General features: G+C 41.1%; 1 protein-coding gene across 3 annotated transcripts; it reads left to right on the top strand.

Moving 5' to 3' along the window:
* The first annotated feature begins 817 nt into the window (after positions 1–817).
* mei-9 (DNA repair endonuclease XPF mei-9) lies at positions 818–9087 on the top strand. Of its 3 annotated transcripts, none has more exons than XM_067778778.1 (9): positions 818–1245; positions 1315–1476; positions 1551–2147; positions 2197–2351; positions 5675–6285; positions 6363–6686; positions 7619–7858; positions 8030–8602; positions 8770–8907. In XM_067778778.1, exons 1-8 carry the CDS (start codon positions 938–940, stop codon positions 8597–8599), a joined length of 2967 nt encoding a protein of 988 aa, XP_067634879.1. In that variant the 5' UTR covers positions 818–937; the 3' UTR covers positions 8600–8602; positions 8770–8907. The 3 variants fall into 3 exon arrangements, with proteins under 3 accessions (XP_067634879.1, XP_067634880.1, XP_067634878.1); XM_067778777.1 differs by having other exon boundaries at positions 819–1245; positions 8030–8548; positions 8770–9087; XM_067778779.1 differs by lacking the exon at positions 8030–8602 and having other exon boundaries at positions 8770–9087.
* Positions 9088–27879: the final 18792 nt, after the last annotated feature.

Genomic DNA, 27879 nt, shown 5'->3' with positions numbered 1-27879 from the left:
GGGCTAGCTGCAAATTTGCTTTAGTACTTTTGCGCAGAATACCCCTTTGCGTTGGGGGCCTTCGGCCGCTCTTATAAAAAACTACCCTGGCCGGTTCACAAATGAGGTGTATCAAAATTAAATCCTTGCAAAATCCCTTTGTACACGACTTTATTTGCAGTGCACAACAACATTACAACAACCACATGAAAAATTACAACTTCAAATGCAAATGCCTCCAGACATTTTTGGAGGCGTATTAGCAGTCGCCCGTTCTAGATTTTTACTGAAATTTGCTAGACGATGTTTAAAAAGACAGAATTTTCCAAAACTATTCATGCAGCTTTTTGACATTTTATCTAGTTCTTATTTAGTGACCGCGAAATGTACGTAGGCAAAACAAAAATGAAGGGAGATTCGCATGATTACGTTACGCGAATGTCGAATGTAAATGGGCCGGATTTTAAGCGACTATATTCCTAAATATAAATAAACATTAGTTTCACCAAAGAAATTTCAATTTCTTTAGTTTCACCCTGTTCAAGGTTGACACATAGTGTACAAGTACAAGTGTGTTGACTTATCTGTCAAGCATTCTGACAGGCACTCGCTGGATTCGGAATGACAGCGAATTCAAAATGGATACCATTACCGAATGCTCCGAATGATTGAAAAATTGAAAAAGTCGAGACGATTGGTAGACAAAAATGTTGTCGTTGAGACCAAAAATGCGACTCTAGACCTGAGATTTCCATCAGGTGAGCGAGGCTGTTTGTAGTTTTGACGTTTATCGCTTAGTGAACACACTTGGTATAGGTACACTATGGGTTGACAGAGCTCTTGTATTTACATAGGTGATGACACGCCCTCCTCGCGATCCAATCATATTTCATAAACAAATTCACAGTTATTTCAATTCAGCAAGATCGCTATAATTTACTGATATTTATCAATAAATATGGATTGTGTAGATGACGATAAACCCAGCTGTAGTAAGTATAGCATGCGAAGCATGGAAGTTAGGACAGAATCATGTTCAAATAGCGACATCGCACAAAGAAATAATGCGGGTGAATCGGCTGGCCATGAGGGAAGCAAACCTCCGGCAAATCAAGAGGAATCTAGATTCCAAGACGATGATGAAACTTTAGCAAATATTATGACCGCTGAAGAATACCTCCAACATAAGGATATACAAATGCTCGAGTATGAACGGCAAATTTTTTTGGATATGGTGAACTCTGATGGTTTGCTAGTTTGCGCAAAGTGAGTGAATTGCAGCTTTTTGGAATAACTACTATCCATTTCTGCACTTTACTATATATTGTTTAATAGGGGTTTGCACTACGATCGCATACTTACAAATATATTAAAAGTGTACAGCGATGCAGGCAATTTAGTGCTTGTAATAAATTGTTCAGATTGGGAGGAGCATTATTATAAATCTAAATTGGAGCAGAAATATATTCATGAAGTAGCGAACACAGCTACGGAGAGGTAAGTATCTGAGACATTCTATAATTTGATATATCCGTAACGTATTTTTTATTGTTTTGCTTAATTTTTTGTAGAGAACGCGTTTACTTGGAAGGCGGCGTTCAATTCATAAGCACGCGAATTCTAGTTGTTGATCTCTTAAAGCGTCGTATACCCATTGAGCTGATAACGGGCATCGTTGTGCTACGCGCACACACTATTATTGAATCCTGTCAAGAAGCATTTGCTTTGCGTCTTTATCGTATGAGTAATAAAACTGGTTTTATAAAAGCATTTTCCAACAGCGCCGAAGCTTTCACAATTGGATTTGGTCATATTGAGCGCACTATGCGTAATTTGTTTGTAAAACAATTATTTATTTGGCCACGTTTTCATGCTATTGTACAACAATCACTGAAGCCTTATGAGGCACAAACTATTGAGTTGCATGTTCCCATGACCCATAAAATGACGCTAATACAAACACATTTGCTTGATATAATGAATTATTTAGTGCGTGAAATTAAGCGTATAAACAGATTGGTCGATTTGGAAGAGATCACAGTAGAGAATTGTATAACAAAAAAATTTCATAAAATACTGCAAGCGCAGCTGGACTGTATTTGGCATCAATTGAATTCGCAGACTAAATTGATAGTAGCTGATTTGAAAATTTTACGCAACCTTATGATGTAAGTTGTTTTAAAGAATAACCCTTACGTGATCAGAGTATATTTTTAGTTCCAATATATATCATGATGCAGTGGCCGCTTATGCACTAACCAAACGTTATCGCACTACAGAGTATGCGCTTAGTAATTCAGGTTGGACGCTTTTAGATTCAGCTGAGCAAATATTCAAATTATCCAAAGAACGCGTCTACAATGCACAAGGTGGTATGTATAAAATCGTAATGCTGTTGTGTTAGCTTTTACCAAACTACAGGACAGGGATTATATCATACCCCAGCGGGTTAGGGGATCAGAATATACCCGCGGTAGGTATGCCTGTCATAAGAGGCGACTAAAATACCAGATTCAAGGGGCTGTGTAGCGCAACCCTTCAGGTTGCCAGCTTAATATATAGCTTCTCCAAACCCAATTGTCAACCTCACCTATCCACGGCGAATCCTGTTTCACTAACAGACGAGGCTCTGGCGACCCCAAGCTCCTCTTGGAACTTGGGGGTGGGGAGGGGGGAATGGCCTGAAGGTTTAATGTGGCCACATAAATCGTTCCCGAGATGGTCGGGCTAGCACCTTAATGGTGCTGTGGTACCGGAGCGTACCGGATCTGTATCCGGCAAAGGACCATCACATCGATAACACTCCCCAAAGCCTTCGGGGAGCAACCTTATCGCTACAACAACAGGGATTATATTATATGCAATATTATATATTTGATCCTGACATCGACCGCAGAGACAATGTCTTAGAACGTCAAGGCCTATCTGTCGGGTCAGGCGATGCAAACCTAGAAATCATCAACATCTACATCCCTCCTGCCACCTGTTGCTCCAGTGGATACCGCCCTAATATCAGCGCCTTACTCACTGGCAACAATCGCATTATCTTAGGCGATTTCAATGCCCATCACGATCTATGGCATTCAAATTGCGGGCGGACAGTAGGGGTGAGATGTTGGCGGATCAAATAGAAGAAACGACGTTCTGCACAATAAACGGAGACAGCCCCACACGTATGGTAGGAAGCTATCACAGTTCGCCAGATATCTCAATCGTGAGCGCAGAACTCGTAAACTGCGTCTACTAGCAGCCGATGTTAACATTGGCATCCGACCACGTGCCTATACTTATTACGCTCGAGCGTACCGCCGACTTCATCGTCACAGAAAAACGCACTTTCATAAACTTCAAAAAAGGAAAGTGGGACCAATATAAATCTTTTACAGACAACCTCTTTGCTGTCCTCCCTATCCCGACTGATGCCCGCCAAGGGGAGCGTACCTTCCGCGAGGTCATTGAATCCGCCTCGGCACGTTTCATTCCCGCCGGGAGAATTCCTGAAATTCGGCCCCACTTCCTGGCGGAGGCCGCAAACTTAGCGAGAGAACGTGACCTTATAAGACAGCTTGATCGAGGCGATCCCCAAATAAGGGATATAAACCAACGCATCAGATTGCTTGTGGATGAACACAAGCGGGCGAAATGGGAGGAGCACCTAAGAGGTTGTAACCTCTCTACCGGTGTGGGTAAACTTTGGTCCACCGTAAAGTCCCGATCGAATCCGTCTAAGCACAATGAAAAAGTTTCCATCGCCTTTGGCGATAAAGTGCAGTCGGATGCGAAAAAATGCGCGAGCGCTTTCTGCCGACAATATATAATGCATTCTCCGGTCGAGAAGATAGTTTAAATCAAAACCCCCACCATAGAACAGTACTCGTAGCGCTAGACATATCAAAAGCTTTTGATACGGTCAACCATGGCTCGTTACTGCAAGACCTGGAAGGGTCTACTCTTCCCCCATGTCTTAAAAGGTGGACCGCAAATTATCTGGGTGGTCGGCAGGCATCGGTGCAATTTAGAAACGAAACATCAAAACCAAGAAGAATTAAACAGGGGGTGCCACAGGGTGGCGTCCTGTCCCCACTTGTTTAATTTCTACATATCTAAGCTACCTTCACCACCGGAAGGAGTCACAATCGTTTCATACGCCGATGACTGCACAATAATGGCCACAAGCCGTCGATGGCACTACGCTACCGACTGTCCTACACCCCAAAATCTTGGGTGTGACGTTTGATCAGGATCTAAATTTTGGTGAGCACGCAGCCGCAATTGTTCCGAGAATTCAGAGCCGTAACAAAATCCTCAAATTCCTCGCTGGCAGTACTTGGGGAAAAGATAAAGAAACGCTCATGACTACATACAAAGCAATTAGCCAGCCGATTACGTGCTACGCGTCACCCATATGGTCGCCAAGCCTAAAAATTACCCACTGGAAGAAGCTACAAGCCTGCCAAAATACTGTTCTCAGAATCGCCACGGGATGTCTTCTTATGTCCCCAGAACACCATCTGCATAATGAGGCGAGAATACTCCCCATCAGGGAGAGAAATAAGATGCTGACCAAACAGTTCCTGTTGAATACCCAGAAACCTGAGCATCCCAACAGACATCTGATTGATGAGCCAGCACCGCCTATGGGCTTAAGAAGTCATCTCCGAAAGCATTTTGGTGAAATACGGCACCTGAGAACCCAGCCGTATGAAGCGAAAAAACACAAGCAGGTCCTTGGTGAACTCCACAAACAGGCGTCGGACCTTTATGCCGGGAATTGCCCGGTGAATCCAGTACTCAAAGAAAAGTATCTAAAACTCGCGGAGGAGGTTCGCATACTCCCCAGGGAAACGCGTGTCACTCTTGCTCAACTTCGTTCTGGATACTGTAACAGGTTAAACTCTTACCTATCCAGAATCAACCCCGACATACAAAATGTATGCCCCGCTTGCAATGTGTCCCCACATGACACCAACCATCTCTTTAATTGCAATGTGGAACCAACGCCTCTAACACCCCTTTCATTATGGTCCACCCCAGTTGAAACAGCAAGTCCTTGGACTCCCGTTAGGGGATATTGATGACAATTTGTGATCGGTCGCGGCTGTTAGATGGGGCGAAGCACTGCTACAACAACAACAACAACAGAGTAACCAAACGCAGATAAAAAGGGTCAAGATTGGTTGTCATTATGAGTAATTGTATCAGCTTATAAATCGCTACTGCCCTATTTCAATTTTTTACAAAAGAAATTGTTGCTCACCAGCGTCTTATGGTTTGTCCTCTTAGGGTTCTGGCTGCTTTAGAGGCGAGTAGTTTCCCTATGCTAATATGATACACACCCGACAATTTAGCAACTAGTGCTATCGACATAATCGGACACAACACACTTTTTCAAGACCTTTACTATTAAATTCTTATTGATGTCCGACTATGCTTGGTAGATGCCGTTGCCGAGATGGAATTAAACATGTAGGTTCGCCACTAAAATTTTAGTGGTAGGTGTAGTTGCAAATTGAGTGCGCTATGCCAAAAATTCATTAGCAAAAAATATTTGTGGTAGCGGAATTGAAAGTTTAGTGTACTGTGCCCAACTATGACTGAAAAAGTTCGATATAACTTTTAGAAGTGCTGACACAGAATAGGTCTCTTTGTCTTAGTCAAAATTTAAATTTTTAACAAACATATCTTTTTTACTAAGAGTTCGAACCTGAACCCTGTCCCAAATGGAAATATTTAGCTGAAATACTCAAAGTTGAAATACCGGGCGATATGAAACGTTCACATCCCGACAGCGTAGTGCCACCTAAAGTCCTAATACTTTGTCAAGATACACGTACCTGCTTTCAATTGAGACAATTTCTCACACAAGGTGGTGAACGCTTTCTCTTATTTGCTGCAATGCAGCATGAAATACCAATTGGTAAACTAGCTGATTGCTATAATAAGTTAAAGAATGTTAAAGAAATTGAAAATGCACTAACGCAATTTGAGAAAACTCTTAGCAGCAAAAACACAAGCACACAAAAGATGAATAGCACGCAACAAAATGCGAAAGAGAATGACGTTCTAAAGAATGAAGCTTCGGACTCAGAACAAAGCACACCTATGGATGAGCTGACGCAGCTGTTGACTGGTGCTGATGGTGATGAAGATCTTGCAGCAAAATATTTTCAAGAAAGTTATATGCTAACTATTACACAATTAAGTGATGCTGATGAAGCTTTCACTTATGCTGGCGCGGATGCAAATGCTAGCGGGGCTACGGGGACCTCTAATATGGATACCTCGGTTTTCGAGCCATTTCCAGAGGTATACACACCCACTCATATATATTTTGCATAAATGTGTTCAATGTTTCAATACTATCAATCTGTGTCTCCTTGCAGCTAGAAGACCTGGATATAACTGCCGCTGTGGCGGCACGTAAACAACCACTAATCTGCATACAAACATTCAAAACAGAACGAGAGGGTGCTATGTCACTCGATCGCATACTCGATGAAATACAACCACAGTATGTTATAATGTATCATTGTAATGTGACCGCAATAAGGCAATTGGAAATATTTGAAGCACGTCAACGGCGCGCTCCGAAAGATCGTATGCGTGTATTTTTCCTTTTACATGCTCGCACCGTAGAAGAACAATCGTATTTGACTAGCTTGAGACGTGAGAAGCAAGCATTTGAAATGATTATTGAAACGAAGCGTGTAAGAAAATTATTTGAACTTTTGTATTATGTAATTGGAAAATGCTTATGAAATAATAATATTTTTCTTGAAAATGGTTCGTTTTCGAAGGCAATACATCCACTACATCCTTCACAAAATGGTTGGCTCGTGGAAAACATGGTATATTTTCAACCAAAATTTCGCTGAAGTACTATTTATAGACGGTAAAAAATGCTGTCGCTTGTCGCTTCGACAGATTCTGTGGCAACGTGAAAATGCTCATATATAATTCACTTTTAGCAATACCAATGTTATCGATTTTGGTCCAAGAGCTTTACGACCCACCTGGCTTACTTACACATATTATTTTCCACACCAACGCTTTCGCAAGCGTCCTTTTCGACTTGAAAAGCCCATACATAATTCACTTTTACAATCCCAATGTTATCAATTTTAATACAAAAGAGCTTTACGACCTATTGTGGAACCAACGCCTCTAACACCCCTGTCATTATGGTCCATCCCCGTTGAAACAACAAGTTTCCTTAGACTCCCGTTAGTGGATATTGATGACAATTTGTGATCGGTCGCACCTGTTGGATGAAGCGAAGCACTGCAACAACAACAACGACCCACATAACTTACGTTATTATTTTCCACACCTACGCTTTCAAAAGTTCATCAATATAATATAAACAGGAAGCTGTGCCTACTCCTTTTTTCCTAGCTTAGATCCATTCATAAAATACGAAAGGTGTAAGGTTGTCTTACAGAAGGCAATAGAAAATAGAAACCTGACTTGGAGTCCCTGAGCTGTTTTCCGGTCTACGTCTATACTCGCTTTGCAATCTCTGCTCTTAGCATAAAGCTCACATTTAATATAAAAATTTCGTCTGCACATTTCATTTACCACAAAACTTTGAAGGTCTTTTATCGTATTATATTTGTACATTGTTGTTTTTTTTTTCAAGGTTATGGTTATACCAGAGTATCAAGATGGCAAAACAGATGAAGCTTTCATGTTGTATAAAACCTATGCAGAAACTGAAGGCGTGGAAGAGGCTAATGCTGCTACTCGTGAAGCAGGCGGTCAAGTGAGTCTCATACCTTTTGCTTCAGCCAAAATTATTGTTGATATGCGTGAATTTCGTTCTGATTTGCCATGTTTAATACATAAACGAGGAATGGAGGTGCTACCAGTTACTATAACGGTATGTTTTTGTCTTTCTTTTTTTGTTTTTTTTTGAAGAAGCACTTGTTAAGAAACATGGGACGAGGGGTATCAAGTTTCGGCAGCAAGACTTTACCAAAAATACTTGTTCTATTTTTTGAAAAATTTCGGTACACAAACTTAAGTTTCACCTTTTTACTCCACTTCCTAGATTGGCGACTATATACTCACATCAGATATTTGTGTTGAACGTAAATCGATATCCGACTTAATTGGTTCTCTAAATTCCGGACGCTTATATAATCAATGTGTACAAATGCAACGTTATTATGCCAAACCAATTTTATTAATAGAATTCGATCAAAACAAACCATTTCATTTACAAGGCAAATATATGCTGTCACAAAATACCTCATTCTCACAAACAGATATAGTACAAAAACTGCAACTATTAACTATACACTTTCCAAAGCTACGCTTGATTTGGTCACCGAGTCCGTATGCTACAGCACAATTGTTTGAGGACTTGAAATTGGGTAAACCACAACCCGATCCGAAACAAGCTGCCGCTGTAGGTTGTGATGATGCCCCAGGCGGTGCTGGCGAAGAGCTGAAATATAATCCAAATATTTATGATTTTTTGTTGCGCTTGCCTGGCGTGAATACGCGCAATGTACACAAGCTAATGCGCCAAGGTGGCTCGCTGAAAGAGCTGTTAAAGTGTACGCAGGTTTGTTTGAAAACAAATGGAGATAATATAAAAGCAGAAGAACAGGGGTAGAGGGTGAGCAGAAACCTCATTTTATAGAGCGTAATGATGATAGCTAACATTGGCTTAAAAAGAGAGTAGAAACACTTGCTCACTTTTCGTTCACACATCTTTTTGTTTTAAATGCTCATCACACGTATTGAGTACATTTCATTATTAAATAAATCGAATTTTCATTTCAGATTGAAATTGGTGAAATGTTGGAATCACAAGAGAATGGTCGCATGTTGTGGGATGCTCTGCATGTAGCGCATTTACCTGAAAAGGATGAGGTGTCTGGTGCTGCAGCTTTGGTTGCAGGCAAAAATATTGGAAACCATTCACGCTTTCGGCGCGGTGCAGCAGCTAAAGTGGCGGCGCGTGGTGGTGCGCAGTGGAGATTAAAAAATTGATTATTAGCTTTCTATTTGTACTAATTTTGTTACCTTGCGCTTAAGTCTAAATGTTATATTTATGTACGATTAAGGTTTTTAATCTAAATATTGTTTTGTAATAGAAAACGATTTATTTATAATCTTTGCTTTCAAATCAGAGCCGAGTACTTAAATAGATCACCCAAAATGAGTTCTGAGAACACGAAATGTGACAGATCTATAAAAACAATTAATCTACATAGTCCAGCGAAAAGGATTAGAAATACAAAATCTTAAGACGTAGAAATAAAAGGGGTCAGGTACTTCAAACTCACAGTAGAGGAAAGCAAGCGCGCCACTCTAGAACGACTTCGATCTGGATAACGTAACAGGTTAAACTCTTGCCTATACGGAATCAACCACGACATAATAATAGGGAACAAACGTCTATTGTTGTTGTTGTTGCTCTTGCAGCGATAAGGACACTCCCCGAAGGCCTTGGGGAGTGTTATCGATGTTGATGGTCCTTTGCCGGATGTAGATTTGGCACGTGGCGGAAACAAGCACCATACTAGCCCAACATCTCGGGAACGGTTTGGTATGACTACATGCAACGTACTAGGCCATCCCGCCCTCCCACCCCTACATCCATCAGGAGTTCCAGATCGCCAGAGCCTCGGCTGTTAATGAAACAGGATTCGCCACGGGTAGGTGAGGTTGACAATTGGCTTGGAGAAGCTATATATTGCGCTGGCAACCCCTTGATAGGGTTGCGCTACACAACGCCTTGAATCAATTTAGTATTTTAGTCGCCTCTTAAGACAGGCATACCTACCGCGGATCTATTCTAAGCCCCCTAACCCCGCTGGGGTTCACCCCTCTCTGGTTCACTCCTGTTGAAACTGCAAGTTTCATCGGACTACCTTTAGAGGATATTGATGACAATTTGTGAGTAGTCGCACCTATTGGAAGAGCCAAAGCAATGCTACAACAACAAAAACTTAGAAATTAACACAGTTAAAAAAGGGCAAAGGCTCCGAATTCATATTCCGAACGAAATAACTACGAGTTCTACCCCCAAATTCCAGCTTTCGTTAAAACTCAATCGCCAAAAATATCTCAAACAGTATAAAGTGCACAGAAAAGTATGCAACATTTAGTACCATTTGATCATAAGGAATAACTGACTAAGGCACGGTTTTCAGAGCGAGTTTAAAGTATAGCTAAAACTGACTAGAGTTCAACTTCGCCACTTTGTTCGATAACATAAAATTTTGGTGCTCATCTCAGTGGGGGCATATCTCTAAAGCATTTCTTATCGCCGTCGATGAAAAAATTCTTAACCGGCGACCACAGAAAAACAACTGGTACGATGAAGAATGTTACAAGGTGCAAAGGAGTTCGGAGCTCTGCATTACTGGGGCTCTCGGCTCCACTCCGTCTGAAGCACTCAACACAATGCTATACCTTCCACCTCTTGACCTGTGGCGAAGGAAATAGCGGTCATCGCCGCTCTACGAATAAGGGAAACAGGTCTCTGGTCAAATGGATCTAGTGGACGCAACAATCCTGGGCATGAAAGCCCCAGTCCCAATACCGGTGCGAACGCCAAAGAACGTCTTCGTTAAAAACTATAGTATACTAGAAGACCCGGCAGACGTTGTTCTGCCCTAAATTTGGCCTATCTGCATACATTTTAGTAAGCTTTTTCCGTCTAACTCTGCCCTCCCCCCTTTCCACTTTTTCCAAATCCTTTTATTCACTCCTCCCTCCGTCTTTTTCGCTTCATCTATCTCCGTCTCATTCTATCTCTTTCTCAATCTCCTCTCTTTTCTATTCTCTCAATTTCTTCTCATTCTTCTGCATCCCTTATTGCCTGTCCCAGAGGGGTTATGTATTTTATTCCAGTCCCAGTGCCAGTCCCACTCAGAGTTTCAGTCCCAGTGCCAGTCCCACTCAGAGTTTCAGTCCCAGTCCCAGTCCAACTCCGAGTCTCAGTCCCAGTCCTAGTCCTAATCCCAATCCCAGTCCCAGTCCCAGTCCGTCTCTGGATAATATATTACTCTGTACTTAAGCACTCATCAACAGCTTTCATTTGATATAAACACATTCTAGGGGTACTCGGGTCCATGTTTCGGCCTATATCTCGAGACCCTGTCCTATGTAGTATGTAGTAACCACCGTGTGAGGTTTACGCAACTTGTGTGAAAGTTTGAACAAAATCGACCGACGCATCTCTTCAAACACCGGCGACCAACTAACACACATTTTAGCCTTTCTTTTTATATTGTAACGAATTTACTTGCAAATCCTCTTATTTGCAATCCTCTTCGAATCACTAAACTGTTGAATAAATAACTCCAATTTGTAATAATGCAAAATGGCCTTTATTAAAGTACTTCACAATAACACTCAAACTGTGCAACGAATAGCTTGCTTAATAACCAAACTGATTGATAGCTCAAATGAACTCTACTATTCAAAATAATACTGCTATTGCTCGCTAGATATCGTCTTAATCGAAACTGCTTGACAACTCAAATCAAACTGAATTCCAGCGCCTCTACAATTGTCGTCTTTTATACTCTTTGATTTCAACCTTCGCATCTTCTAGGTGCTTCCAGAATCTACTAGTCCAGTAGCTCTCAAACTTCTCAGCTGTAACTACAATTGCACAATTTTATAGTTTTTCTCATTGCATACTTATAGGAGTATCTCAGATATATGCATGTATTTGTGCATTGACTCTCCGCTGCTCGTATACGTACATGGTACATATGTGTACACGCAGTTATTGTTTCGTTTATGTAGATACATGATGATTGAATTATTGATGTGCATTCACGTAACTGCTTAGCATCGGCTTAGAGCTGGCAGCACTCCTTAGTTTTGCTAATATTCGTAACAATATAATTATAGATTTTTATTTTTCACATTTCACTATAATATTAAAACGAAATGCAGATTTTCGTTGCTTTTGAAATTCGACCTAAAAATTGCACAACTAAGGAATCTCCTGAATTAAAAAAAAATGTCACAGTACCTCTAAATCTTGGGCCCCCTCAGAAACCCCCACCCCCTCGGCGGGCCTGGTGATGTGCTGTACTTGATATCATTCGCTATAATATTGATAAGCACGTTGTTTAATTAAACACCAACCAATTACACGGAAGTATTTCCGCAACACCTGAAAATGTGAGGTTTACGAATCGGAAATGCTGGCAATACACAGGGCTGTGAATCATCTCGGGTCTAAGGATGGTAAATGGGTGTTTATTTTCTCAGACAGCCAGGCCACATTAAAGACCCTAGGCTCAATCGTCGACAACGCAAAGTCGGTCACTGAATGCCGCATATCTCTTAACGAGATGGCTCAGCACTTCAGTATCAGCCTTATATGGGTACCTGGGCACAGGGATATTGAAGGCAACTGCAGAGCAGACGATCTGGCCAGAAGAGGCACCACCGACCATATCCTTCTGGGAAATGATTTGGTGGGTATACCCATGGCCACTTTCAGGCTTCGTGTGAACACAAGCTCTATAAGAATTGCAAATGGACTATGGTCAGCCATATCATCGTGTGAGACATCCATGCTAACCTGGCCCTCATATGACAAGGGGCGCACAGGAGCGCTTCTGATGTTAAACAAATCAGTTCTATCGTCCCTGATAAGGGTTCTAACGGCATTGTTTAATAGGCACGCATGGTGCTAGAATGGGGGCAACAACCTTCAACTATTGTCGCAGCTGCAGATGTACAGAAGAAGAGGAGAGTGTCCAACATCTTCTCTGTCATTGTCCAGCGGTTAGTAGACGTAGGTTGGCCATCCTTGGTAAACCTTTTCTACATGACCTTGCTGACGTCTCTAGCTATGAAGTCAAGGCTCTAGCAAAATATAAAAATTTCACGAAGTGGTTTGACCCGCTTTAGACAGGGAAGGGGTCATAATTTGTATAGGGTATTACAATGGGCCCATTGGTGGCCTAAGTAGTGAGCTGTTACCACAGTGTCCAGCTCAGCCCTTGCAACCTAACCTAACCTAAGAATACTGCGTTGTAGCCTAAAGAAACGACGCTGCCTTTACAACTCCCAGCGGGTTAGGGGGCTTAGAAAATACTCACGGCAGGTGTGCAACTAAAATACCAAAGTTATTCAAGGAGTTGTGTAGCGCAACACTTTAAAGGGGTTGCCAGCGTAATATAGAGCTTCTCCAACCCAATTGTCAACCTCACCTACCCGTGGCAAATACTGTTTTTTTAACAGCCGCAGCTTTGATTTGAATAGAATATTTTATGTTGTCATATTACTTATCAATACCGACAATTAAAAATCAAGGCCACATGCGCTGATAGATTGCCTGCGGAGCTTTCCCAATACGGGGGCGAGGAGTCGGTAAGGCGCTTGCATCAGCTTTTTGCAAGATATGGTCGGACGTTTGCAATATATCGCAAATAAGGTCCTGTCAAGCGTGTTGTGCGAAAGATGGAAGTCCATCGTGAATCGGCAGATTGGACCTTATCAGTGTGGCGATGTGTATCGACGAAGCTTTCACTATGCGCCAAATCTTGGAAAAATTGACACACATCATCTCTTCGTCGAGTTTAAAGCCGCATAGCACGAAAGAGCTGGCTATATGCGACTATATCTGAATTTGGTTTCTCCGCAAAACTTATATGGCTATGAAAACTTACGTTGAGCAACACCGTCAGTTCAGTCAGAACTGGAAGGACCTCTCCGACCCGTTTGAAACTAAATATTCTGCGACTACTTTAATTCGATGCTGGAGAAAATTTTAATAGCTGCAGAACTTAACCGCTCAGGAACAATATTCTAGAAAAGCGTGCAATTACTGGCGTATACTGATGACATTGATATCATCGGCCTGAAAAACCGTGCGGTAAGTTTTGCTTACCTCAAACTGGAAAAAGACGTGGAAAAGATGGGTTTGATGGCGAATCAAAACAAAACGAAGGACCTGCTGTTATCGAGCAAAGAGTCAGCGCATATGCGCCTGGGCACCACGCTACTGTTGGCAACCATAATTTTTAAATAGTGAAGGACTTCCTTTATTTGGGAACCAACAATGCCATCCTCGAAACTCAGCAAAGAATCACTCTTGCCGATAAATGCTACTTTGAACGTAGTAAGCAATTAACGGACCTCTACGCGTTGGCGACGGAAAGTACCGAAGACGATATAGATATGAGCTTTACGGACTTACGCAGACATTATTCCATTTGTAGATGGTACTGGAGAGATTAAGTATGGTTATACGGAAATAGTAGACCCCGAGTAATTTTTGGCATGTAGAGCTGGCTCTGGTTGGAATAAAAGAGAGTAAATGCTTCCTACATAAAATATATACACTTTCTCAATATTACTAGGCGTGTATACTCATACAAGTCTTAAGGATCAAAATATGTATTATTTTTGGTATATCATTTTTTATTTACATACATATAATAAATACACTTAACTTTGCTTAATCTACTTTGCGAAATTCAGTAATGCACTCATTCTCTACCGTCTGCCATAGACGCGTCCATTCGGATTGAATGGCGGGGTTCCTGGTATGCGTACTGGACCACCGCCTCTCTTTGGACTGCGATCAACGAAAGGTGCTGGCTCAGCGTGAGCTAACTGAGTTACCAAAGCTATTACAGCTACTAATAGAACAGCGAAGAAGATTTTGCCGAACATTTTGAAAAGACTTCCGTTTAATATTTCTTTATGTTCTTTGTGTTTGAATATGGCGGAAACTGAATGATTTGAAAATCCAATCGATAGCTCAATTTATACGTTCGCATTTAGTAAGTGCTTTCGCTTTCTTGAATGCAAAAATCCCCTCGCAAGCCGACGCATAAACCATTTTTATATACACATACATATACACAGGGCCTGATTAACAAGTAGGCAGAATAGGGGTGCCCCCGAAAACTGAAAAAGACTTCTAAAATTTTCTTACAAACATAAAATTCTAGAAAGTGAAAGAGAAATATAATCAGAATTGAAAATAAATTTTACTCAAATAAATAAAACTCATTAACCGCATTCAAAAGGCGACGACCGACGAACTAGACAAGGTTCCTAAAAATGACATTTCCAACTCATTTGAAAATTGTATGGGCATGCAAAGAAGTGTATCGAAGTGAAAGAGTATGTTGAATAATAAAAAAGAATTATCTCAAAATGTACACTAGTTGTTTTTATTTTGAAAAATTTCGGTTATTTTTGGAACAGAGGGTGTAGAAGAAGCCCTCAAGTGGAGATTTAAACTAGACTGATGAATGAGTCAATGATTAATGATGGATGACAAATAAATGAATGTATTGTAACAAATTTGGGGATTTCCTGATATTTTTGTACGGATCGTTAGAAGAGAGTTTAGTTTCATTCCGTGAAATGTTTAATGATTTCGAGGAAAAAACAATTATTACCTGGTGTAGGTTATACAGAAATCATAAAACGTACTCGTCGTAGAAAAAAACAACCTAATAGTAATAATACACTAATGCACAAAAAACTCATAGTCATTTGTATAAGATTCTAATGGAAGATCAATTAGCCGATGTATTTCCTAACACAGAAATAGATCTTGGGATTTTTTTAATATTAATGATCACAAATTGTTCTGCCGAACGATCCTTCTCGCAATTAAAAAGAATCAAAGCTGCTGAAAGAGCTACTACGCGACAAGAGCGACCCGGGATGTTAGGTATACTTTGCATTAAGTCACATTTATTGAACAACAATTGAATTTGTCGAAAACAAATGTGGAAAACGACATGTTTAAAATGTAGATAGTAATTTTATTGATATTATTGCATAGTGACAATAAAATTTTTATGAAAGATATAAGTTAATATTTTTTAACCGAAAAAGAAGGGAACGGACGTGAAAAAAGGGTCCCAAATTGATGGTTGCCTAGGGCCCCGTTGAGGGTTAAGCCGGCCCTGCATATACACGTACACAGCCATGCATGAATGGTTTGCGAACAAATCGGGTCAGTGGAGGCGGAGAAAGTAAACTGATAACAGTCACTTTGGGGGATTCGCTGATGTTATTTTTGTAATACGATTTTATACAGCATACCAGCTAATGAAATGTGGTATATCCCGTTCGGGGATTTTTGACACAACATGAAAGAGTCTAGAAGACATTATATGTATAAAGAACTTCAACGGTACGCCGCAGTTCAGACTGCATGATTTATTTTGTACGTCATTATCATCATCATCATCATTTATTGCAAAAATAGTATTAGTACAATAAGATCTAGGATCTTTTATAGTACAACAAAAAGATAAATCGCAATGTAAAAAAGAACAAAAGTAATAACAGAGGGTTATGTAGGTTACATTATCATATTAAACATAGAGAAGTATCTTAATTTACTAGTATCTAAAATAAACAAATAATTAAATTCAATAACAAAACATTGTTTACACTCATACATATTGATGGCGAAAACTCAAGAAGTATAATGGTTTCAACTAAAATTAGCATAAAGAACATTTTTAAAGTTGCTTTTATTTAGACTACTGCGAATGGATACTGGAATAGAGTTCCATAGGCGAATAGCATTGACAAAGAATAGCCGTCCAGATGTTAGATAGTTATAAGTTGGTACTATTAGGTCGTTGATTCGAGCAGACCTGGGGAATATTAGCTTATCATATAGGTAACTAGGCTCCTTATACATCATAAGTTGACAAAGGAAAATGCTGTTTCTAGCTTTCAGATATTCGAAGATTTCACAGCCAAGTAGACGCGCTCTCCAGCTGGATATATGATCAAATCTAGCTGAGCCGAATACATAACGTGTAACATGATTAAATGCTACATCAATTTTATGAGCAGACTGGGAGCTCAGTTTACTGTACACTAGCTCAGAGTAGCAAATGATCGGCATAATCAATTGAATTGCAAGTTTTCTTCTAACATTGACCGGAGTATAAAGAGCAGACATTCGTAAGTTTCTTAAGATATTGTATACTTTCGTAACCACCGAATTTACATGATCATCACAGGACAGCGTCGTGTTAATAACAAAACCAAGATTAGTCACTTTTGAAACGAGTTTGAGCCATTCACTGGCAACGCGCAAGGGCGGAATACTTGAGAAACTTATTCGTTTTTTAGATATAGGCAACACGTATGATTTCTCACTGTTCATGCATAAGTCATTTTTCCTATCCCATTCAAATATGGATGTTAAGTCATTATTCAATCTTGGGCATAAATCATTTGTCCCCTCATGATTTCCCGACAAATATAGTTGGACATAATCAGCATATGCATGCATATGAGCATGCTGGCATGCATTAAATATGTCATTAATAAAAATACTAAAAAGTAGTGCACTCAAGATAGAGCCTTGGGGTACCCCTGCCAATAGTGGTTTCAGACCTGAAGTTTCGGAGCCGACTTTGACAAGCTGGGATCTACCCGTCAGATAACTTCGCATGAGCCGCACTGCGGAGTCATCAAAACCAAAATAACTTTAAGCACAGCAGGTCATGGTTCACAGAGTCGAAGGCTTTTGAGAAGTCGAGTAGGCATAATAAAGTCAACTGGTTTTTGTCAAAGGGTGCCCTGATGTCGTTGTTGTTGTTGTTGTTGTAGCGATAAGGTTGCTCCCCGAAGGCTTTGGTGAGTGTTATCGATGTGATGGTCCTTTGCCGGATAAAGATCCGGTACGCTCCGGTACCACAGCACCATTAAGGTGCTAGCCCGACCATCTCGGGAGCCCTGATGTCGTCTAAAATTTGTATGATAGCCGTGGAGCAACTGTGCTTTGATCGGAAGCTTGACTGAAATGGTGATAGCAGACTATGTTTGCTAACATGGTCTTGAATTTGTTCCGACAACAATATCTCAAAGACTTTCGAGAGTGCTGGCAAAATACTGATAGGCCGAAAGTCCCTAGGACAATCTGCAAACTTAGTTTTTGCAATGGGTATAACCGTGGCAACCTTCCACATATCAGGGAAGCAGGAGGTAGTAATACTGTGGTTGATAATATGCGTCAATGTTGAAAGAATGTACGGGGCAATTATTTTAACAAATTTGAGCGGTATATTGTCCTGACCGATTGCGTTGGACCTTATTTTATTTATGCATCTCGCCACATCAAGTTCCGAAACAGCTGTAAACTCAAATACTTGACAAACAGGAACCACATATAAGGGAGAGGTTGGGAAACAGGTATTAAGACAAGACGGATTAGCATGGCTCACAAAAACTGCATTAAGATCTTCAGGATTAAGGGAACAGTCAGAACTCTCACTCACATGTACACGAAGTTTTTTTAGATTACGCCACAAAACATGATTAGGCAACGATATATTCAACATTTTACTGTAGTATTTGCATTTTTCTCTCCTAATATAGGCTGTGGTCTCATTTCGTGTAAGTTTGTATGCACGCCAATTTGCGTCGCTTTGGTTTTTCTTCCAGAGGGAATAAAGCTTATTGCGCTTGATAATCATAGCACGGACGGATCTATTAAACCAAGGGCAAGAGGAAAATCTGCTGTTATATACCCGAGATGGAGCGTGAGTTGTATAGAGGTATAAAATAATTTCATTTAAAAATCTCAGCTTTTCATGCACCGAACACAAGCTCCAACAAGCAGACCAATTTATGCTGGAGGACCCAATCTGGGACCTGTACCTGATTCTGGTACAAAGCAATAGTTTTGCTCCGTTTGCCGGAAAATAATTTTTTTAGGACGGTTAGTGCCACCGGACGGGATGTTCTGGGCTAGACCCGTAGTAGAGTAGGTAGCAATGCTGAGTATCAGCCCCTGCCCACGTCTTCTTCTCCCCCTTTCTCCGGCACTAGCACACGAGTAGGCTCTTAGTCCCTACTACCTTGTGCACCGTTTGCCACAGAATATAAATACATACCTATGTTTGCCACATCTGCCCAATGCCGTTCCTGGTTTGGACGGTTCCACTTTCCTATATGTTCTAGCCTCAGCGACAGCGACCCCCCACGGATTTCATGGCGCCATGCTGCCAGGCCGTTAACCCAACTACACCGGGTACTCCAATGCTTGCCTAGGGACGTCCAGTCCCAGGACCACAACAGCACATACGTCCTGGCCTCCCTCGACTCGGGCGTAGTCACCCGTCACTTCCCCCAGAGTGACGATGTCTTACCCGTTGCACTTCAGAATACTGCAGTTAAACTGTAATGAGTTAACTGGGAAGACCGCGGAGATAGTTGATTTTATGAAGCGGCATAACATCCGCATTGCTGCGATCCAAGAGACTAAAATCATGGCAAGATCTGTTTTGCAGACCATCTCTGGGTACAACGTCCACAGAAAAGACCGCGAGAGCGGAAATGGAGGCAGTATCGCGTTTATCACCCACCACTCAGTGCAATATAATCTATTTGATCCCGACATCGGCAGCAGGACAGTGCCCTGCAACGTCAAGGTATATCTACCCGGTCAGGCGATTTAAATTTATCATCAACATCTACATCCCTCCTGTCACCTGTTACCCCAGTGGATACTGCCCTGACATCAGCGCACTATTCACTGGCAATAATCGAACTATTTTAGGTGATTTTAATGCCCACGACGATCTGTGGCATCCTAACCTACAGGCGGATAGCAGGGGCGGGATGATGAAACGACGTTTTTCACGATAAACGGAGACGCCCCCACTCGTATGTTAGGAAGCTGTCACAGTTCGCCAAATATATCAATCGTGAGCGCAGGACTCGTAAATTGCGTCAACTGGCCGCTGATGGTAACATTGACATTCGACCACCTACCCGTACTCCTTTCGCTCGAGGTATCTGCCCACTTCATCACCACTAAAAACGGACTTCCATCAATTTTAAGAAAGGCAAGTGGGATGATTACAAAACTTAAACTGACAATAGTTTTACTGCCCTCCCTATCCCGACTGATGCCCGTCAAGGGGAGCGTGCTTTCCGCAAGGTCATTGAATCCGCTTCGTCTCATTTTATTCTTGCCGGAATAATCCCGGAAATCCGGCCACATTTTCCAGCGGAGGCTGCAACTCTAGCGAGAGAACGTGACCTTATAAGACATCACGACCCCGGCGACTCCCAAAAAAGGGATATAAACCAACGCATCAGATTGCTTGTGGATGAACACAAGATGGCGAAATGGGAGGAGCACTTAAAGAATTGTAACGTCTGCCGGTGTAGGTAAGCTATGGTCCACCGTAAAGTCCCTATCGAACCCGACTAAACACCGTGACAAAGTGCTGTCGGATGCGAAATAATGCGCCAGCGCTTTCTGCCGACAATACATTCAATGGTTGACAAAGCCAGATGGCGGCCCAACAGATGCGCACACAAGCATAAATATAGCTCCTCCCCAATTACCACCACCGCCAAAGAGGCTGAAGATGCCATCGTTCATGCTAAATCATCTAGCCATGCCACATAGGAGATTCTTATCGTGCGATATCTCTCCTATCGCCAGTAGCCAAGACACTTGAAGCCATTCTGCTTCCCTATTTCACTACAAATTTGCGTCTTCAAATCATCAGCATTAACATGCAAACAAATTGCGGATTAAATCAAAAACCCCACCATACATAAGACAGTGCTCGTTGCGCTAGACCTATCAAGTCTATCCAAGTCTGAAAAGGTGAACCGCAATTATCTGTCTGATCGGCAAGCATCGATTAATTTTTTAAAGAAGGCATACATTTTTACTAAATATTCTTTTTTTAAACTATATGCTATTGTTTATAAATTTATATAAAAATAACAAACATTTCAAAGAGAAAACTATGGGCTATGGGAATCGGTTAATGTTTGACAGATTTATTGACAGTTGAAAAAATAGGTGAATAATATACCGATTTATGGAATTCAATTGCCGATAAGTCCGAAAAAAATTGTATGAGGCAAAAAAAAACACGTGTTTCATTATTTTGTCCAAAGAACAACATATTCAAATTATGTACATCGAAATCAAAAATCATGTCCTGCGCGGACCGGTTGTCTTGAAATGGAATTAGTCTGTTGTTGTTGTAGAATTGCTGCGCCCCATCAAATAGACGCGACCGATCACCAATTGTCATCAATATCCTCTAATGGGAGTCCAAGGAAACTTGCTGCTTGCTGTTTCAACAGGGGTGGACCGTAAGGAAAGGGGTGTTAGAGGCGTTGGTTCCACATTACAATTAAAGAGATGGTTGGTGTCATGTGGGGACACATTGCAAGCAGATCATACATTTTGTGTGTCGACGTTGATTCTGGATAGGTAAGAGTTTAACCTGTTACAATATCCAGATCGAAGTTGAGCTAGAGTGACGCGCGTTTCCCTAGGGAGAGTGCGTTCCTCTTCTGCAAGTTCTGGGTATTTTTCTTTAAGAACTGGATTCCCCGGGCAAACTGTAACACAGAGGTCCGACGCCTATTTGTGGATATAACTGAGGACCTGCTTGTGCTTTTTTGCTTCCCACGGCTGTGCTCTCAGGTGCTGTATTTCCTCATAATGCCTACGGAGATGACCCTTTAGCGATGGCGAGTACCGAAGAAGATTTAATGATGAGCTATACGAGCTATACGCAGACATCCACATAGTCCAGCGAATTAAAACGCAGCGGCTGCGCTGGATAGGCCATGTTATGCGAATGAAAGATGATGCTCCGGCCAAGAAAGTGTTTCTATCGGAACCCGCCTATGGAAGCAGAGGTAGAGTGCGGCCCCCACTCCGTTGGAAGGACCACGTGGAAAACGATTTAAACTCCCTTGGTGTGACCAATTGGCGCCGGTTGGTGGAGCGAAGGAGCGACTGGCGCGCCTTGTTGGATGGCCATAACCGTTAAGACGGTTAAGCGCCAATTAAGTAAGTAAGATGACCCTTTCAGCCGCTGGGAGGTTTAGCATCATCAATCGCATGTCTGTTGGGATTCCCAGGTTTCTGTCTATTCAACAGAATTGTTTGTTCAGCAATTCGATTCTCTCCCTAATGGGGAGTACTCTCGTCTCATTGTGCAGGTGGTTTCTGGGGACATAAGAAGACAGCCCGTTGGTAGTGGTTCTGAGGGCGGTATTTGGCAGGCCTGTATATTCTACCAGTGAGTAATCTTTAGGCTTGGCGACCATATTGGGGACGCGTAGCATGTAAACGGCCGGCCAATCGCTTTGTAAGTGATAATAAGCGTTTCTCTGCCTTTACCCCAAGTGCTGCCGGCGAGAGATTTTAGGATTTCATTACGGCTCTGGATTTTAGGTACGATTGCGGATACATGCTCTCCAAAATATAGATCCTGAGCGAACGTCAAATCCAAGGTTTTTCGATGTAAGGCAGTCGGTAGCGTAATGCCATCGACGTGAATGTCCAATATGGTCGACATTTGCCATGTCTATGTTGTAAATAAGGTCGTCCATGATTTGGTCGGTGACAATGTCTGGTTTCGCGATAATAGCTGTTTATTTTATTACAAAACTCATCGATGTGTGTAGGAAACGATTGTGACTCCTTCTGGTGGTTAGTGGTAGCTTCGATATGTAGAAGTTAAACAATGGCAGGGATAGGACACCACCCTGTGGTACCCTTATTTAATTCTTTTTGGTTTAGATGTTATGTTCCTGAATTGCACCGAAGCTTTGCGGCCAGACAGATAATTTGCGGTCCACCTTTTAAGACATGGGGGAAGAGTAGACCCTTCCAGGTCTTGCAGTAACGTACCGTGTTTGACCGTATCAAAAGCTTTTGACAGGTCTAACACAACGAGTACTGTCCTATTGTGAGGGTTTTAATTTAATCCGCAATTTATCTGGGTGCTAATGGTGGTATTGCTATGTAGTTTTCGAATGCCATGCTAATGATTGGCAAGATGCAAATTTGCATTAAAATAGGGAAGCAGATTGACTTCAAGTGTCTTGGCTACTGGCGATAGGAGAGATATCGGACGATAAGAATCTCCTATGTTAGCTGGTTTCCGAGGCTTTAATAGCGGAACCAACTTGGCGATTTTCCATTTTTCGGGGATGACGAAGGTGGACAGGGACAGGTTGAAGACATGCGGTAGATAATTAAATCCCTCTTTGCCTAGTTTTTTAAGCACCGGCAGGGCTACGCCGTCTGGGCCTAGTGCTTTACTTCTTTGGCGATGATGGTAATTGGGGACACGCTGTATTTATGCTTGTGTGCGCGTCTGTTGGCCCGCCGTCTGACTTTGTCCACCATAGAATGCATTACATATTGTCGGCAAAAAGCACTGACGCATTTTTTCGCATCCGACAGCACTTTATCGCCAAAGACGATGGATATTGTGTCATTGTGGTAGTCGGGTTCGATAGGGACTTTACGGTGGACCAAAGCTTACCTACACCGGCAGAGAGGTAACAATTATTTAAGTGCTCCTCCCAATTACAATTCTTTAAATGCTCCAATCATATGGATCAATTTGTTGTTGCATTTGAATGTTAAATTTTTATGGGTATCTGGATCACTGTTCACTGGAACACGAGGCTTGTTATACTCAGCGTGCTTTGCACACAGAGTGTGTTAACTTTGGTAACATCATAACGGTTCATCGTAGCTGTATAAAAGAATCGAGATAAATATAGACTTCCATATATCAAAATGTTGAGGATGAAAAAAGGAATTTATTTAGCCCTCCGTCCGCCTGTAGGTGCCCACGATAACTTGAAATTTGGTACATGGTTTCCGTGGCGCTCATTTCCCATCGCTATTAAAAATGAGGGAAATCGGAATGTTGAAATTTGATGTGTGGACTGATATTAAGTCTCTTGATAAAAATTAAATTTTTTTGTTTTAAATAAGGTGGCACCGCCCACTTGTGATAAAATTAATTCTACAAATATTATTAATCATAAATCGGGGAAGGACCAAGTCCACTTTTATATAAAAGATGTTTAAAAGGGTCGTAGACTAGAATAATAAGCTATATCTTAGCGAAAAATAGTTTTGTAACAATGATATTTCACTCACCAAGTTTTATTGTAAAAGAAAATTAGGATAAATTTTTTTTAATGGGCGGTGCCACGCCCCTATTCCGATCAAGCATTAAAAACCATTTCTAGAGCCTCAAAAAAATATAATTACCTGGTAACAATAGTGGAAAAAGTAATTTATCTGAAATTAACTGTACAATTCAAACTCACGCTGAGTATATAATATTCGTTACACCCAAACTTAGACACCCTTACTTTGTTTTTGTTTATTTTAATTAGCTGAACAAACACATTTTGTTCTATCAAAACAACAAACTAAATGTATTTATTGACATTCTAGCGATATGAAAAATGACAAAATATTTTGCTATACTTTTTCAAACGGAAATTTCCTTCCAATTGTTTGTTTATATGGGCAAATCCCAAATAAGGTCCGAATATCAAAATTGGGCAGACTTTATTCCTTTCACTTGGGATTAAACGTAAAATACGTATATGATGTGGAAATCAAATAGTGTATTCTTCCCCTCATGCTGGACAGAGAAACATGTTTTCAAAGAAACCTTTCATCCTTCTTGCGAATGTGGATGTTTTACTAACAATAACGTCCTTTTTTATATTGATGTACTGTTAAACCCAGATGTATATTTTTGCTTTTAATAAGATTTTGTCAAGACTTTTATTTAGCATTAAAAAAACTTTGGAAAACGGTTTTTTTTTTTAATTGATCCTGCCCTTATCCTTATTATTTTCTAGTAAGCAAACGTGGGCTTGGAATTAAAAAATCTTTGAGATGTTAAATAGATCTGTTTACTAAAATGTTTCCAGAAAGTTCGGGTAACATTTTTTATTCATGTTTAGAATTTGTCAAGTCCATTACCTCTCTTCCATTAGATGATCCATATATTGGCCAATAACTTTATTTCTGCTTAGCCAACGAACAAAACTTATATGTTGTCAGAAAGAGGGTATTTTGCGCTTTTTGCATTTTTCTTGTGAATCTTATCTGCTTAAAAAAAAAAATATATATATACATATATATATTTGTCGACTAGGAATGGTGAAATGGGAATATCTTATGGAAATTTCAATGGATTTATTATATTCGCGAGTTTTTGAACCCAAAATTATATGTATATGGCCTCTTTAAAGTTTTGATTTAGTTTGTACTTTTGTTCTATTTCTTCTATATTACTAACATTTGTTAATCGTTAGAAGCAGAAGAACGTACTCTATTGAATGACCTAAAAATTTATCGGAGAATAAACAGAGGCAAAGTTATATATGAAAAAAGGGGTTTTGGCTTCTTAGCCTGTCTTTGAGGGCGTATTCGAAATTCCAGGTATGCAGATTTTGTTTACTCTACTAGACCTATACCTAGGTGTCTCGCAAAGAATTTATTTTCAATGTCATATAGTGTTATTCATTGAAAAAAAATTGCGTGCGTTACGTCGTGTCCGTAATCGTACTTGAGGTTATATCCAGCGTTTTACAACAGACAAATCTATCGATCTAAACGCTGCCAGCATCTCCAAATGGACCACTTTCATTTTGGTTCGTGGTTTGGTAGTGGTTTGTATGCGGTACACTACATCGTTGATCCGTTTTACAACTTTGTATGGGCCTTCCCAATTACACTGCAATTTCGGGGACAAACCTTTTTTACGTTGTGGGTTATATAACATCACCAAATCTCCTTCCTGAAAACCTTCTGAATTTATTGCTTTATCGTATCTGGCTTTCATCTTGTCACTCATAATCTTTGTTCGTTGCCTTATCAGATCATGTATTTTTCTTAGCTTTTCTTCCAAATCACTAGTGGATTTCTTGACATTTCTCTCCGCATTGGCATCTATCCCAAACTTCAAATCAGCTGGCAGTCTAAGGTCATTGCCAAAAATTACTTTTGCAGGGGTTTGGCCCGTTGTCTCATGCACTGCTGATCGGTAAAACATCAAGAATAATGGTATGCGGGTATCCCACTCTTTATGGTACTTGTCTACTACTTTTCTTAAGTGCTCCTCCAATGTTCTATTGAATCGTTCTACCATACCATCGGATTGAGGATGCAATGCAGTTGTTCGTGTTTTTCGAGTGCCCAATGATTTACACATTTCCTGGAACACAGCTGATTCGAAATTCCTGCCTTGGTCAGAATGTATCTCCATTGGTACACCATACCTTGCAACCCAAATTATTTACAAACACTTCTCCTACCGTTTCCGCTTCTTGATTTGGGATTGGGTATACCTCTGGCCATATGCTGAAATAATCCATAACTACCAGTACATATTTGTTTCCGCCGTTGCTAGTAGGAAATGGACCGGCGACATCCATAGCGATCCTTTCAAATGGCGCACCTGAGTTATATTGCTTCATCTGGCCATGACTTCGGGTTCTGGGCCCTTTCGCTCTGCTGCAAACCTCGCAGTTCGCAATCCACTCAGCAACCAACCCAATAGAATCTCTGTTTAATCTTCTCGAGCGTCTTCGTGATTCCAAGATGACATCCGCTTGGACCATTATGCAGCTCGCTGAGCACGTCAGGAATCCTCTTTCTGGGAACAACTATCAGTTTCTTCTTGCATTTACCATCCTCACTCACCCATACTCGATGAAGGCAACCGGATATCAATTCTAAACTGTTCCACTGTGCCCAATATGACTTCGCAATGGGACTCTCTGCTGACATCTCTTCTCTGTTTTGTCTTTCGTTTCGTTCGAGCCCTTGCATAACACGTGACAGATCTGTATCTTCTAGCTGACACTTTCTTAGCTGTTCCTTGTCCCATTCATCTGTAAATCTTATAGTCATTAGCCGGACATCTATAATGTCTTCTTTAGCCTCGGCTTTTGAACAGTGCTTGCATTCCAAACTACATGGTCTTCGTGACATTGCATCGGCATTTCCATGGGTACTACCTTTTCGATGCTCAATGGAAAAGTCATAGCTTTGTAGTCGCTCAATCCACCGTGCCAATTGTCCTTCCGGATTACGGAATTGCAGAAGCCATTTTAAAGCTGCGTGATCTGTCCTAACACGGAATCGCTGTCGTAGAGGTATTTGTGAAAATGTTTAATGCACTCTACCAATGCCAATAGCTCTCTCCGCGTAACGCAGTAGTTCCTCTCTGGTTTTCCAATCGAACGGCTGTAATATGCAACTACCTTCTCCTGTCCATCGATCAGTTGTGATAAAACGCCTCCTATAGCATATCCACTCGCATCTGTATAAATGTTGCTCCTGGAATCGGATATGCTAACATTGGGGCAGTGCAAAAACGCTCCTTCAATGTTTGGAAAGCCACTTCTTGCTACTTCTTCCATTCAAAAGCTTTATTTTTTCTTGTAAGCTCATGGAGGCTATGGGCTACGCTGGAAAAATTTGGTACAAATCGGCGGTAATATGTGCAGAGCACAAGGAAACTTCTTAACTCATGTAGGTTCTATGGTCTTGGCCAATCCTTTACAGCCTCTATCTTTTCATTCGCAGTGCAGATGCCCTCTTTCGTTATCTTGTGACCCAAATAATTTACTTCCTTTTTAAACAGCGCACACTTTTTGGGACTTAACTTCAGACCAGCGCCAGCTATTCTTTGGAAAACGTCCTCCAAGTTCTTAAGATGTTCATCAAAATTCTTTCCCAATACGATGATGTCGTCCAGGTACACCAAGCATGTTTTCCAATGTAATCCTTTCAGTACCTGGTCCATGAGTCTCTCAAAAGTAGCTGGTGCATTACAAAGTCCAAAAGGCATCACTGTAAATTGACAAAGACCATCACCGACACTGAAGGCTGTTTTCTCTTTATCTTCCTCCTTCACCTCCACTTGCCAGTAGCCGCTTTTAAAGTCCAGCGTGGAAAACCTTTTCGCACCGGATAGCGAGTCCAGAGTGTCGTCAATTCTTGGCAATGGGTAGCTATCCTTTTTCGTTACGTCATTCAACTTCCGATAGTCCACGCAAAACCTCATTTTTCCATCCTTCTTCTTTACAAGTACTACCGGT

Source organism: Eurosta solidaginis, chromosome 4, assembly GCF_040869045.1.
Source record: "Eurosta solidaginis isolate ZX-2024a chromosome 4, ASM4086904v1, whole genome shotgun sequence".
NCBI classification, from domain to species: domain Eukaryota; kingdom Metazoa; phylum Arthropoda; class Insecta; order Diptera; family Tephritidae; genus Eurosta; species Eurosta solidaginis.
This window is presented reverse-complemented; position numbering and strand designations above follow the sequence as displayed.

What these genes read in the sequence shown, in the direction of transcription:
- mei-9 (XM_067778777.1), top strand. Translation starts at nt 938, where the DNA reads ATGGATTGTGTAGATGACGATAAACCCAGCTGTAGTAAGTATAGCATG. An exon ending in TGCTACCAGTTACTATAACG is followed by an intron (nt 7,859 to 8,029) that starts GTATGTTTTTGT and finishes TCCACTTCCTAG; the next exon opens with ATTGGCGACTATATACTCAC. An exon ending in AGCTGTTAAAGTGTACGCAG is followed by an intron (nt 8,549 to 8,769) that starts GTTTGTTTGAAA and finishes TTTTCATTTCAG; the next exon opens with ATTGAAATTGGTGAAATGTT.